The 14,121-nt window shown below is 32.9% G+C and overlaps 1 protein-coding gene across 6 annotated transcripts in view; it reads left to right on the plus strand.

The window, feature by feature from the left end:
• The window catches only part of LOC111045483 (anoctamin-4), an 87,960-nt gene extending 75,541 nt beyond the window's left edge, over positions 1–12,419 (plus strand). For 2 of the 6 annotated variants that reach the window (XM_039442953.1, XM_039442952.1), the window contains 5 exons: positions 5,794–5,933; positions 6,718–6,923; positions 7,474–7,579; positions 8,889–9,073; positions 10,541–12,418. In XM_039442953.1, coding sequence (XP_039298887.1) covers positions 5,794–5,933; positions 6,718–6,923; positions 7,474–7,579; positions 8,889–9,073; positions 10,541–10,774 — 871 coding nt within the window. In that variant the 3' untranslated portion in view covers positions 10,775–12,418. Of the gene's footprint in view, positions 1–5,793; positions 5,934–6,717; positions 6,924–7,473; positions 7,580–8,888; positions 9,074–10,540 lie in introns of all 6 variants that reach the window. The other 4 variants (XM_039442955.1, XM_039442951.1, XM_039442954.1 and 1 more) reach the window with 3 other exon arrangements.
• The last annotated feature ends 1,702 nt before the right edge of the window (positions 12,420–14,121 follow it).

The following is a 14,121-nucleotide window of genomic DNA, read 5'->3' on the forward strand; positions in this document are numbered from 1 at the left end:
ACCATTTCTTCATTTACTACACCAGAGTATTTAAAAGTTGTGTCTCTAATATTTTAACAGAGAATGCTCTCTTTTGTGAAATGGGTGAAAGATTTATTTGAAAAAATCATTTAGACACATAATTCAAGTCAAGTTTTATCAAATCAAGTAAAGTTTTATTGTTCACATCGGTACAGATCAAATGATTATAGGCTGCATCGAAAAGCAGCAAAATACAAAATCAAAATGTTCTAGAAAAATGTATTACACTAGCAAGAACCCGTGCTTCGCAAGGATCTATTTTAAAACTTGACAAAATGAAAACTTGACGTAATGAAATTTTGAAGAATTGAGAATAGGCCTATAACCATCCTTGGTTAATTACGAATCTATAAGCAAAATTTCAAGTTAATTAGTCCAGTAGTTCAGACGTGATGATGCGTCAAACATAATTTTCCTATCCCGTACGTGCATAAGCCAGCTCTTTACTTTATATAATTATTATAGATATAGTTAACGACTGCAAGAGATAGGACTGTGGAACAGAATAGTGGTGAAGCTATGATAGCGCCAGAAGTGTCTCAAACACAATAGTAGGTACTACATAAACTTTTTGAAAGTGATTTGAAAAAATGTTAAAACAACAGAACTGAATCCTTATCATTCTACCTTCATTTAGAGAGGCTTTTTTCAGCCGATTGGAAATCTATTTATAAAAAAATGAATGTCTGTTTGTGTGTTTGTTTGTATGTTTGTTTGTTTGTTCCCTGTAGACTTGAAAACTTCTTGACATAACGGCATGAAATTTTGGGAATATGTTGTGTGAATATTGGGGATGGTTTCTGAACAGAAATTTTAATAGGGGGGCTAATAATAATTATTTATTAATCCATTTTACAGACATATGATTACAATTCGCCGTGCTGTTCGCTCCACAATATTTTGGCTATCCATCATAAGTGGAAAACATGCGAACATGAATATAGAAGTATTGGCAATTTTTTATTTGATTAAATTCATGTTTTGAAGAATTCATTGTTACGATTGATAAATTGATAGGAGCTTATAGATATTTTCTAATTCAAATGAAATAACTTCTGAAAAAAATAATGATTGGATAAATACCAATATTGAATTATTGTTGACCAAGAACTCAGTACATAGACAATTCATTCAACTAATTCTGTGTTGATAAATTATAATCATTTTCTCTATTGATAATCAATTTCATCAACTAACTGGAAAAAGTTCTTCAATTTCCATGAATTTATTAATAGAATTATATAAATCTAAAGTGTAGGTCATATCTAAATTCACAAAGAGTTCGATTCTTGTTGGCAAGATAGATGTTATTCAATGCAGAAATCATTGTTATTTTACTAAAACATAGGATAAAATTTCTCTTCCAGGGGGAGTTTTGACAACCCACAAAACTCATTTTTCATTTGAAGAAATAATATCAAAAAGGTGCATAGGAACTTACTTTTTTGTTCAGCTTGCCAAAATACCCCTCATTTCAATATTAAAATTTTCGACTGACTGTACAGTGAGTCAATCATTCTATCAAGGCTTGAATAATTTTGAAATTTTAATTAAATAAAAATGGTAGAATATATTATCATGTAGATATCAACACCTTTATTTGAAGACATATTAACTGCATGCGTTTTCATATTGCCGATACAGCATTGATAAAACTGTAGACGTTTATTTAGCAGTCTCAAAAAACTGTTATAGCTGAAAAATTAATAATACCTACATGCCACGTGTAGGCTTATACATTGCATCAGGAAAACGAAGTTCAAAACTATGGTTTTCCTAAACATATGTTTTTGAGATAATTTCTTTGATGCAGCTGTTCCACTTTCACCATTATAAATTATACAGAGTTTGTGAAAATAAAAATATTTATTGATTACCAAAACAATTCTATTATTATTTTAATGATAATAATTAATTATTAAAACAATACTTTTATTATATTAATAATAATAATATTATTAAACATATTTATCAATAATTATCAGAACAATATTATTGAGGTTGAGTGGAATCAGGTAGAAAGCAATAATAGAACAGATGTTCTTTTTTGAATTTCTATCATATTATTTTGTTATTTCCAATGATTACAACATATGTTAGAATATCACATGTCAATAAATAAATTATCTCATTTCCATATGGCACTCACCTTACCATGTTCATAACCTTACTTAATAGGATCATTTTTCATCCTTTGAAACCCTTAGAGGCTTGGGGTTCAAAACACCGTGCAAAATTAAAATATCTCAAAATCCGTTCTTAGTGCGCGTCTAGCATGTTTGAAGAATATTTGTGCAAAGTTTCAAGTCTGTAGGACAATTAGTTTGAGCTGTAGTGTGATTTTACATCAAAATTTTCGAAAAATGCCCTCTCCTGGACCCCCCTGTGCTCCTGATCGAAATTTTTCTGCATAGATCTAATTTTTTTTCGTAGCTGAACAAAAAAGTTCCTTATGACTTTGCTGTGCAATAAGCGGTTAAAAAGTACAAAATTTTGGGGGGGCCCCAGCTCCCTCAGGGGGGCAAATTTCTGAAAATCCTTTCTTAGTGGATGTTTTCAGGCTACCATAAACAATCGTGCAAAATTTCAAGTTTTTAGGCTCAGTAGTTTGGGCTGTGGTGTGATTTCAGTCTGTCGGGGCTTAGCCTTTTATAAGTATAGAGAGAGATTATAATTAGTATTCAACAGCAATGAACTAAAATCAACTATTGATCTACAATGAAACTTAAATAATCGATTGCTTTCGAACAACACCGCAACAATAATTAATTCAGTACTAATAAGCTTACTCTTCTATTATTGAGGGAATATACCATCATGTATGATAAAAAATATAATAATGTAAACAATTACTGCCGACAAAGTGCTTCATGAAGCCCTTTATATACTTGTCGTGAACAGGATTTGAGGTTCAATTGGGAAGCGATATAAGAGAAGAATAAAGCCTATAATTAATCGCGGTTATTATAGTGAGGAGCACGTTATAATGACAGTATTTGATCAGCATTGGTGCTGCTATCTTTGTCCAACATTCAACAAAGCAGAAAGCGTTGTCCTTCTCTAGCTCGGCAACGTTGCCAGTTCGCTTTTAACAATGTGGAAATTTTATATATTAACAAAATATTCAATCTCAACCATGGAAACTTCTTATTAGATCATTGAGAATTATATTTTCTTGACTAATTGATTATTTTTAACAAGAACGAGCAGTCAATATTACATGAGATATACTGGTATCAGCTATTATAACGTGGACCTTTTATAGGGTTGATGGTGAAATCTAACATCATTCTTTTTTGAAACTTTTATTTGTAAAAATTTGGGAGAAGACAGTTTTGGGCTATGCCTGTTGTCTTCTCCCAATCATATTTTAATTATGATTTGTGATTGAGAATAAAATAGATAAATAGATGAATAGATAAATAGATAAATAGATAAATATATAAATAGATAAAATAGATGGTGGTGTTGAATGGACCAACAAAAGGATGTTTATGCTCGATTCGCCAAAATTCTCATCCAAAGAATTCCCAGTTGATTCTTTCATTTTTTGAAAAATTGGAACGAGTTGAATCAACAGTAATTTCGTTCTATAACATAATCGTCATTGTATAGTTTCCTACCTAAGTTGCTGCCTACTATTACCGTGAGGTCCACGTTATAATGGCAGAGGAAAAAGATAAGAGAACAGCGTTGCCGATTCTCTGCCTTGCAACAGCCTTAGGTAGAGGATAGCTGCTACCTGTATATACGATGTGATATTAATTGCTTCTTCTATTTAAAAATGATCAATATTATATTCTATTCGTTAAAGAAGTATATTTTTCAATGATTGTATACCTAATACATTTTTATGATTGAGATCAAATATTTTGTAAATTCTTTATTTCTACATTGTTAAAGAATAATCTGGCAACTGAAAAGGATAGCGCTATCTGTTTTGTCGAATGATGGACAGGGACAGAGATAGTAACACCAATGTTAATCGAATACTGCCATTATAACCTGTGGCGTATCCAGAGGGGGGATATGGGTATTTATTTCCCCGAAATGGAACCTGAATTTTTTTGTGACTTGATCAGCCGCAAAAATTAGAATCTAATGCCATATTTTTGTTATATTGTACTTTGTAAGTCGATAAATATATAATGACTAGCCGTCAGGCTCGCTTCGCTCGCCATATCCGTCTAGCCAGGGGGCTCCGCCCCCTGGACCCCGACTGGATCGTCCAGGAATGAGGTCAGCAGGCTCGCTTCGCTCGCCTGCATTTTTCATTTGAGCATTTTTATCATATGTTAGGACAATCCAGTCGGGGGTCCAGACTAAACGTCTGGCTAAACGGATATGGCGAGCGAAGCGAGCCTGACGGCTAGTAATATAATATTCCCAGGATTGAAGTAGCAGTGCCCAATCAATTTTTCCGCGATAAATGCATTTAAATCTTCAACTTGGTGCCAACCTAACAAAGTCAACTCAACTTAATGCCAACCTGACAAAATTATTAATTTAGTTGCCAGTTAACAACTGTTTCGAAGAGGTACTCTATCTAAATTATAGTTCTATAGTAACATATGATATGGGAATTTCAATTATAATTAAGAGATTGGGAGAAGAAGAATATACATGCTAAAAGACGAACTTTAAACCCTTAAAAACAACCTTTAGAGTTAAAATATTGCCAAAAGATTTCTTAGTGCGCCTCTAAAGGGCCAACTGAACATACCTACCAAATTTGAACGTTTTTGGTCCGGTAGATTTTTAGTTCTGCGAGTGAGTGGGTGAGTGAGTCAGTCAGTCAGTCAGTCAGTGAGTGAGTGCCATTTCGCTTTTATATATATAGATGAGAGAATAGCACTGCAATAGCATAGCAATGATAATAATAATGAGCTATTTTCTTATAGACAGTGAGTGATCTATTGCGTAGGGACTAGATAACAGGGGATATAGAAGCTACAGATAGCACTTCAAAGTTAGTTCACTTTACACCATCTATTATTATGAAGAAAATCAATATAGCTTATATTGCTCTAGATGATTATAGTTTATTCAGTTTGATGCATGTCCTTGAATGCAGCTCCAGCAGCTTCTTTCAGAGAGTAGCCCCGAAAACTTCACAGTTATGATGAACGGACGTAGTTTCTATCATAGACAGGAGGGACACATCCCCCTATTTTGAAAAAAAAAACATGTTTTATCCCCCCCAAAAAAACAATGTAAGTTTGAACACTCGGGTAAAACTCGTGTTGGTTTAAAAAAAAATGTTAACCAATGTAAAGCTAAGCCTATAAAGTAGTTTGAAATAGTGCTTTATTGGAGCAAAAATTTAAGCATTCTAGCTTGTTATGTAATAATGTAGGCCTTCTGCAAAATCACTATTTGTTTAACAATTGAATGACTAATAAAATTCTACATCATTCCATTCTATTTGTTATTTAATAGAAAACCCATAGGCCTATGAAATTTTCAAGGGAAAATCGAAATGATAAGTGGTCTACTACTGATCACCAAAAAAAAACTTGAATGGAATGCTTGTTTTCAAGTGGAAATTGCGTTAAATCGCACCAAATTGAAGGTATATTACCAAAATTTTACCCCCCTTTGGTGGGGGGTATTCCATACCCCACGCCCCCCGGTGTATTCCTCAAAGTTTAGGTGATTTCTACTCTAATGTTATGATCCCCCCCCCCGAATTTTTTTCAGGCTACGCCACTGATTATAACGTGGGTCTCACTATTTTATAGAGATTGATATTCGGTATTTGCTAATTTCTAGGGCAATTTATAATTGGTTGAGATACAGAACACAGAGGAGCAGAACGAAAGATATTACACGAGAATATACGAGATGGGAAGAAGACTATCAACTGCAGGATCCAGGCCGTTTGGCTCTATTTGAAGAATACCTTGAAATGGGTAAATAGCTGATATGTTGATGTCAGCAGACACGATGGCACAGTGTGTGTGTTTTCAATAATCACCCGCACTGTTTGATGTTTGATATCCAAGTTGAAATCAATACTGATCACCAATAAACAACTCGTCAGCCTAATACATATTCTTTTCCAAGACCAAGTCCTACGGACTCCAGTATAAGACAAGTCAGGTTAATAATTTTACATAATCAACACTAATAAGTTTACATAATTCAAAACCAAGTAAATCCAACCTAGTCTTCGTTTGAAAGGAACTCTTGTACACTATAAAATAATCAAATAAATATTTTTTCAAATGTTTTTTAAAGATCTTCAAATCATCGTTACTTTTAAGGGGTTGTGGTAACTTGTTATAAAATGTCCTTCCATTATAATCTGGTTTTTTATTGAAATAACCCAATATCATGATTTGTTTCGTGTCTTGTAATCATGTATATTTGAATTTTCCTTCACACCACTCGTTTTCACATACATTATAATTTCATATATATATATATGAAAATAAGATGGTACAGCTGTATCATCTTAGTCTATAGGCTACTGTACTTTTTTCATAAAAATATCTCCTGGTTCTTGACATTCAATTATACCTTCACCTCATCCTGGTATACCTTCACGTTTCCTGATTATACACTCTCAAGGATGTATTTCCTAGTACATGGTTACAAGGTTGTTCTTATCTTACTCATCCTTTGTCTGATCATCTGATATTGGGTATGTTATTGTTATAAATTGAATTGAATTTGTTGGATATTGTTTTGCAGTGATCCAATACGGTTTTGTAACTTTGTTCGTGGCTGCATTTCCACTGGCTCCCCTGTTTGCACTGCTCAATAACATTGGAGAGATCCGATTGGACGCTTACAAATACGTGGCCCAATCACGGAGGCCGTTAGCTGAGCGGGTAGAGGACATTGGAGCCTGGTATGGAGTTCTTCAAGCGGTCACTTACTGCGCTGTTGTATCTAATGTCAGTATTCTCTAAAGTACTAGTTTTTTAAAAGTAAAATTAGATATTGTATTGTGAAACGCAATACAACGCAATAGGTCTTATAAGGCCTGGTAAAAATTAAATACAATTCAATTAATTATCCTGTATTCAAAGACTGTGCACTCCCGGTTACACAAGAGTCTTTTAAATAGACTTATAGCCTTTGACTTATTAAATATCAAGTGAATTAATAATATAATATACTTGTCTGTTTGAAGTGTTCTATAACATATATTATAATTTATCTATTCATACTTTTATGACTTTCCTCATCTCCAGATACTGTTTTTGGTGAGATAAAGTGATATTTATCTATTACTGGAGACTCCAGTGATATTTAGTGCAATAAAACACTGGAATATTGTCTGAAAATGTCCCGAACTTATTAAAAAGTTACAAGCAACAAACAGTCGTGTATTGTCACACTGATGATGACACCATAGGCTTTGAAACATGTTTGTAATTTTTTAATAAATTCGTGATATTTTTAGATATTCTAGTGTTTTATTATTTTTCTTTATCATTCCAGGCATTCGTTATCGCTTACACCAGTGATTACATACCTAGAATGGTCTACACTGTAGTATATTCCAAAACACACGATCTAACTGGGTATATTGACTACTCTTTATCAGGTATATTCTTACTCTTACTCTACTTCTTATTCTTTTTCTACTGATCAATGGTCGATTTTTTCCAATAATTATAGTAATAAAAATAAAAACCTCTAGACTATTTATTCCCAATTAAGGTTTAGAGCAGTTTTGGGTGAATGCCTGTACTTTTTACCTGGATTGTATTTGTATATGAATAAATAAACAATGATGATTCCTTATTTATTATAATAATTTATTCATCATTTAGATTTTTTATTCTTCCTCGTCAATTTTTTATTTTTTCCGAACCTTTCCGTTTCACCACTTTCATAATTATGAAAACTACATTTTTTTATTACTATTAATAAAACACAACTCTATGAATGATCACGTTCATTATCCTCTTCCTTTCATACTTTTCACTTCTATCCCCTGTTCTTCTTTATCTTCTTTCATCACTTTGTAAGATTAACTATTTTAATAATATTGTATATCGGCACCTTACTCTTAATTTATAGTATCTTAGTAAAATTATTAGGTATTGTATTTAAATTTATTTCGGCATTGCTATGTTGATATTTTCTTTTCCTACAGTTACCTTGAAAAGTGGCCATTCCTGCACTGATTACAGAACGCAAAGAATCACTTTTCCGCTCTAGTGCGGGAAAATTGTTTTCTGCACTCCAGATTTGCAACATGACAACGCAAAATAGTTGATAGGTTATATGGAGCACCAGTGCAGCAAAATCAAAATTAAGTTGGTAACTGCAGTGACTGGGCTGCTATAGTGTTGTGGTGCACGTTAAGGTCATATTAAGGTGCATATTAAGGCAGTGGATGACAGCGACAGCCACCACATTCAGCACACAGCCACCTTCATTCATTTACTACTACATTATTCAATTTTAAATAAATTAAGGTTTTTATTTATAATAAAATTACACAGAAAAACATTTGATGGATTTCAGGGAATTCTACCCATAATTACCCACTTTTCATATTCAATGGTAACTGTAGGAAAAATGTAATGTGAAATACGTGCGCAAAGTTCCTCTGCTGCACTCAAGAAAGCATTCCGCCCTCACCTACAGCTCGGGCGTAAACGTTTCTTTCGGTGCAGCAAACTGTCACTTTGCGCACTAGTTGCACAAATAACTATTCCCATGATGTTTTAGAGTTTTTATACCTGGCAACGTAAGATGTATGCAAATAAATATCAAATATCATTCAACCTGAATTGCTGATCCATTCCATCAATAATAAATTCAATATTCACACGTTTTTTTTATTATTTATTCATTTCTTGAATGAATTATTATTATTTATTCATTTCTTCGTTCTTCAACAGTTTTCAACACAACTCACTACACAGAAGAAATGAGAATAGACAGAAAATTATCGGATAAGGAGCCAGATACATGTCAATATAGAGGGTACAGGAACGGACCCGATCATATAAAAGATCCATATGGACTATCTCCAGAGTACTGGCATGTTTTTGCTGCAAGGCTTGCTTTCGTTGTTGTTTTTGAGGTAACAACATGGATTTACTTTTGGTATTATGTTAATTCAAGTAATTACCATCTTAATTACTATGAAATCCCGCTTTTAGTCAACCTAAACATTCGCATTTAGTATACGGTATTGAACTCTGGAGTAGAGCCTCTAAAAAGTTAGAAATGATTTTTCTCATGTAGAAAAAAGCTGTCAGATGCCTTGCTAGACTTGAATTTGGTCAGAATTGTGTATTTCAAGGGTCATACCATATTGAGCGTTTTTCTCAGGCGTTTTAGAGTCGGCATGGCAGGAAGTTCTCCGATTGGCTGATAGGGTAGGCCGATTGCCTTGTATCTATATTTATCAACTTATCTTCTTATTTATCTAAACATGTCTATACTATATGTGTATATGTCTTATTATTATATCACTCTTATTAATCTATACCTATTTATCTATGTTATTTTGTGAAGATATGATAAGTTTACAACAAACACAGATTCACCAATACAATACTAGGGGCAAGAGGAATTTGTGTGTTGTCTCACATAGGTTAAGGCTTTTTGAGAAGAAGCCAAGTTATATGGAGGTCAAGCTCTTTATTCACCTGCCATCTGCAATCAAGAGTAGAAATCGCAGATATTTCAAAATGGATGTTTTTCTATTTGGTAAATGGGGAATTTTACAGTGTTCAATTTTTTATACTGACATTATTACATGTTTACTCTGTATACTATTTAAAAATATCCTCACACGCACCCATGCTGTGTAATATATTTCTTCAGATACTGTTTTTGGTGAGATGTAGTGATATAATAGCACTAGAATATTGTGTAAAAATAGCACGAATTTATTAAAAAGTTACAAACATGTTTGAACACCTCCACACTGAAGATGCAACCATAGGTGTTTAACCATTTTTGTAACTTTTTAATAAATTCGTGATATTTTTACACAATATTTTTTATAGTGTTTTATTATTGTGTCACATATAGGTCTATTTACTATTGGGAAATCACGGTTACCAACTGTTTCAAAACATCCTTATACCCCCGAATACCTTACCACACAGTAAATTCTATCTAATGGAGAGACTGGTTGCCTCCCGATATTCACTGAGGTTGACAATATTATCATGATAAATTGAAATATAGTTGAATGGATGAAGTCTGTTAATGTATCTCACCTCTATATATGATTCCCTTATCTTTTGTCACCTCTATATAGATTTTAGTTTTAACTGAGATTTGTTTCTTAATGCCATTTTCACAGTGAAGCACTACTTCTGTTTCTCTTCCAATATTGATCCACCCATTAAATCGAATATTTTCAGGTTTATCAATTTTATGAGTTGAGATTTCTAATATTGATGCTTGTTACAGCATACAAACCTCTGGTTTTACTGGAAACGTCTATGAGGTTATGTTGAGGTTTATGATGTTGTTTATGAAGATGATATAGATCGAAGAAGAAGAATAATGCTATGGATTATTTTTGTTGCAGCATTTAGTGTTTGCACTGACTGGAATCTTGGCCTACGTCATTCCTGACGTACCAGCCCAGGTCCGGACCCAAATAAAGAGAGAGAGACTGTTGGCCAAAGAAATGAGATACCAGCGCGGTATAAAAGGGGATGATCTGGATGATCTCATTCATACTCCCAGCAAAGTGAAAGATGTCATCAGGCGAACCTCTCTAGATAGAAGACTCAGCCGAAATAGTTTTGGCAAAAGATAGTATCACAACAATCAACTACCGACGTTCATAAACTAATAAGTGACCTCTACGAATCAAAATGAACTTGCTCGAAAATACTTTAATTCCAACAAATTGTTTATTGCAATTTGAAAGGTTTACTTGTATAGTCTATCTGAAATTCCTTTTATAAAGTATGAAAATGTTATGACTGCACTTTTGTGTAGTTCCACGCCTTCTACAAAAATTAGTTCATTGAAGAGAAATTAAATTAAAATGAACTTTATTTTGCCTTTGAATAATACAACAGTAAAATTCAATCATGGTTTCAGAATCATACAAGCAGCAATTTTTCATAGACGATGCCAGTTTACATTTATTCTGAGTATACATTTTATAATACAGAGGTATTCGTGGCTATTTATAATATAGGCCTACCTCCGGATAAATCTCATTCATTCATTTATTTATTTGTTAACATAATTACAAACAGGCAATTTACCAATATTAATCAAAATAAGCATACATTTGGAATTATAATCTTAAACATATCAATATAACAAATCAAAATTAACATATTCTGATAATATATAAATAAATGTCGCATCCCTCTTTAGGCATAGCTTGTGTTGAGGGATGATGATCTCTCATTCACTTGCACATATCGCAGTTCTAATTTCATCAATGTTTTTTTTTAGTTCCTTTCAAGTATATTGATGGGGTTGATGTCTATTATATTTTTTGAAAATGATAACTCCACTTGAAGATGAGTTTGAAGTTAAACTACCTATTTTTGTATATTTATAATTTTCCAGTGGTTTATTTATTGTTATTGGTTGTTTTTTTCATGTTAGAAGCTGGTTTTCGTTCGAAGACATGTCCTTTCACACATGCTCGACACACTTATCCTGTCGTTAGTGGCCACCCTTAGTAGGCCTAGATATAATCAACAAATACTTGGGAACAAATCGGAATTAAAAGTGATAATTGACCAGTAATTTCAACAATTTTAAGTTAATTTGTAGCCTACATTCCAAATAGGATAAAATGTGGCTAGAAGGGGAAAAGTAGACAAGAAAATCTATGGATAATAGAATAGAATGACTTATATTTGATGAGGTGACGAAGTTTGGACAATAATGTCCACTCTACCAATTACCCCCGTTAATAATGGGGTAACAAGTAAGAAATGTCTATTATAGATAAGGATATATCTCCTGATTCTTATTTCGAGAGTTAGTAAAGTGAAGAAAGTAAAAGTTGAATTCAAAAGCAAACTATTTCATATTCCTGCAGGAAATAATTATTCTTCAATTTCAATTTAATATTTCAGTAGATATACAACTCTATTCATAAACCATGTTTAAATTGAATTGCTATTTTTATTTTTCTCCTATGCTCTAAATGTTACTCTCCATGATTACGCGATAGTATAAAGGTGCGTACAGACTTATGCGCCACGAACACATTTATTTTTTCATCAGCTAATGCTATGATTATTGTATCTGTATTTATCTTATTGTTTCTGAACAAATGAAAAATAATAATTTATAATAATCAGGAGTATGTACGCACCTTAATATTAATTTGTAGTTTTCTACAAAAGAGCTTTAAAGAGCTTTACAAAGAGCTTGTAACTTTTTGGTATCACTGCTATAATGTAAGCCTAGGTAAATATATATAGGCTGCTATAAAAAAAATAAATTATTCAATTTTTAACTGAAAGTTGGTTTTTGAAATAACAGTATTTCTCTCAATTATCTGCTATTTGAGACCTTACAAATCTCAAACAATTCATCCGAAAAATGCTAACCGTAACCATAGGATTGAAAGTAGTAGTGAGAGTGAAAGTACTTGCTAAGGAGAAACATGAAATAACGAAACAAATCACTATGTATGAAATCACTTGATAAACTCATAATAAATAAATCAAGTGATTTTGCACTTAAAAAAACTATATTTATTGGTTTATTGAACCATCATGATAAACTCATAAGGTTCTGTCAAGGTGATTCTCAAAAACAGGGTTCAATCATTAAAACCTGGGTCACTGAAAGCAGAGCAATAGAAGGCAGGTCTAAGATTGCTTGCACAAAACTGTGGCGAGTGGCAGCACACTAAAAGTCAGTTATAAGTAACAAATGTGGTGCAATTGCATTGAAATTCATTTAGTGAATTCTTTACACATCAAGGAAAGTTTGTTGATGACAAAAATTGATAACATTATTAACCAATATGGTGAAAACCCTTGATAAAAAGTTCACTGACGGAAATTTGAAGAGAAAAGCTTGATGTAGTTGTAGAGTGTCTGTTAAGATAGCGCTGGCAGTAAAAATGACACACTCCAGTTATTGATTCCTGTTTTGATACAGAAAGCAATGAAGAAGAAGACGGAGATGAAGAAGAGGTCGAAGACAGAAGGAGAAGATGAAATACTTGTCCTTCTTCTTTGTTATCAGTTGCCTGGCAACAAGTACCAATCTCAAGATAATATATTTTTTTATAATTTCATTGTGGAATTTTGAAGCTCTATCAATGAGTGCACTTCATTTCAATCTATTCAATTCAGTTGAAATGCCCAGAAGGAAAGAACAAGAGCAAACTATAGGCGATGTACAGACAAATGCTTCCTCTGACGCCTAGAGCTCAAACACCTGTTTGAATTAATGACACAGCCAATACAGTATAACCTCTATAATTCGTAGTTGACGGGACCAAGCGTCTACTATGAATTATGGAGGGAACGAACTATAGAGGCTATGGAGAGGAGGAGAAGAAGGAGGCTAATCATGGAGGTTGAAGAAAACAAAATATATTATGAACTATTGAATGCTGGATATTTCACTAAGCAAAGAGAAATCTTGGTTGATAAGTGTTCTTTCAGATGAGAGTTCTGAATCTGTTAATTATAGAGTTCCTTTAGTTAGAGTTCTGTCAATGCATTATGAATAGGAATAATGTTAAAAAGGTATTTTCCAAGAATCTCATTTATCTCTTAAAAAGTTATAATTTTAATAATTTCTAATAATACTGGATTGACTATACTTTGACCAATAGACCATGATCTTGTCTGGCGTCAATGTGATTTCCGGTTGATGACTCATGTCTGGAAAATTAGTTTGCGATAACATTGTAATTATTTTCCCCTTCCATGATGTATGAGAAAATCTAGAAAATACGAATTAGAGTTATCGCAAACAAAACTTCGAATTATAGAGATCGTCGATGAGCCAGCGCTCTATTTTACTACGAATTATCGAGGGGACCGGAATAAATTGATTTACTAGGAATTATAGAGGTTTTTTCAAGAGACCAAGCTTGCTTTCACTACGAATTATAGAGGATTTCAAATTATAGAAGTCCGAATTCTGACTTCTCGTGTTCTCCTG

Source organism: Nilaparvata lugens, chromosome X (genome assembly GCF_014356525.2).
Source record: "Nilaparvata lugens isolate BPH chromosome X, ASM1435652v1, whole genome shotgun sequence".
In the NCBI taxonomy this organism is placed as follows: Eukaryota; Metazoa; Arthropoda; class Insecta; order Hemiptera; family Delphacidae; genus Nilaparvata; species Nilaparvata lugens.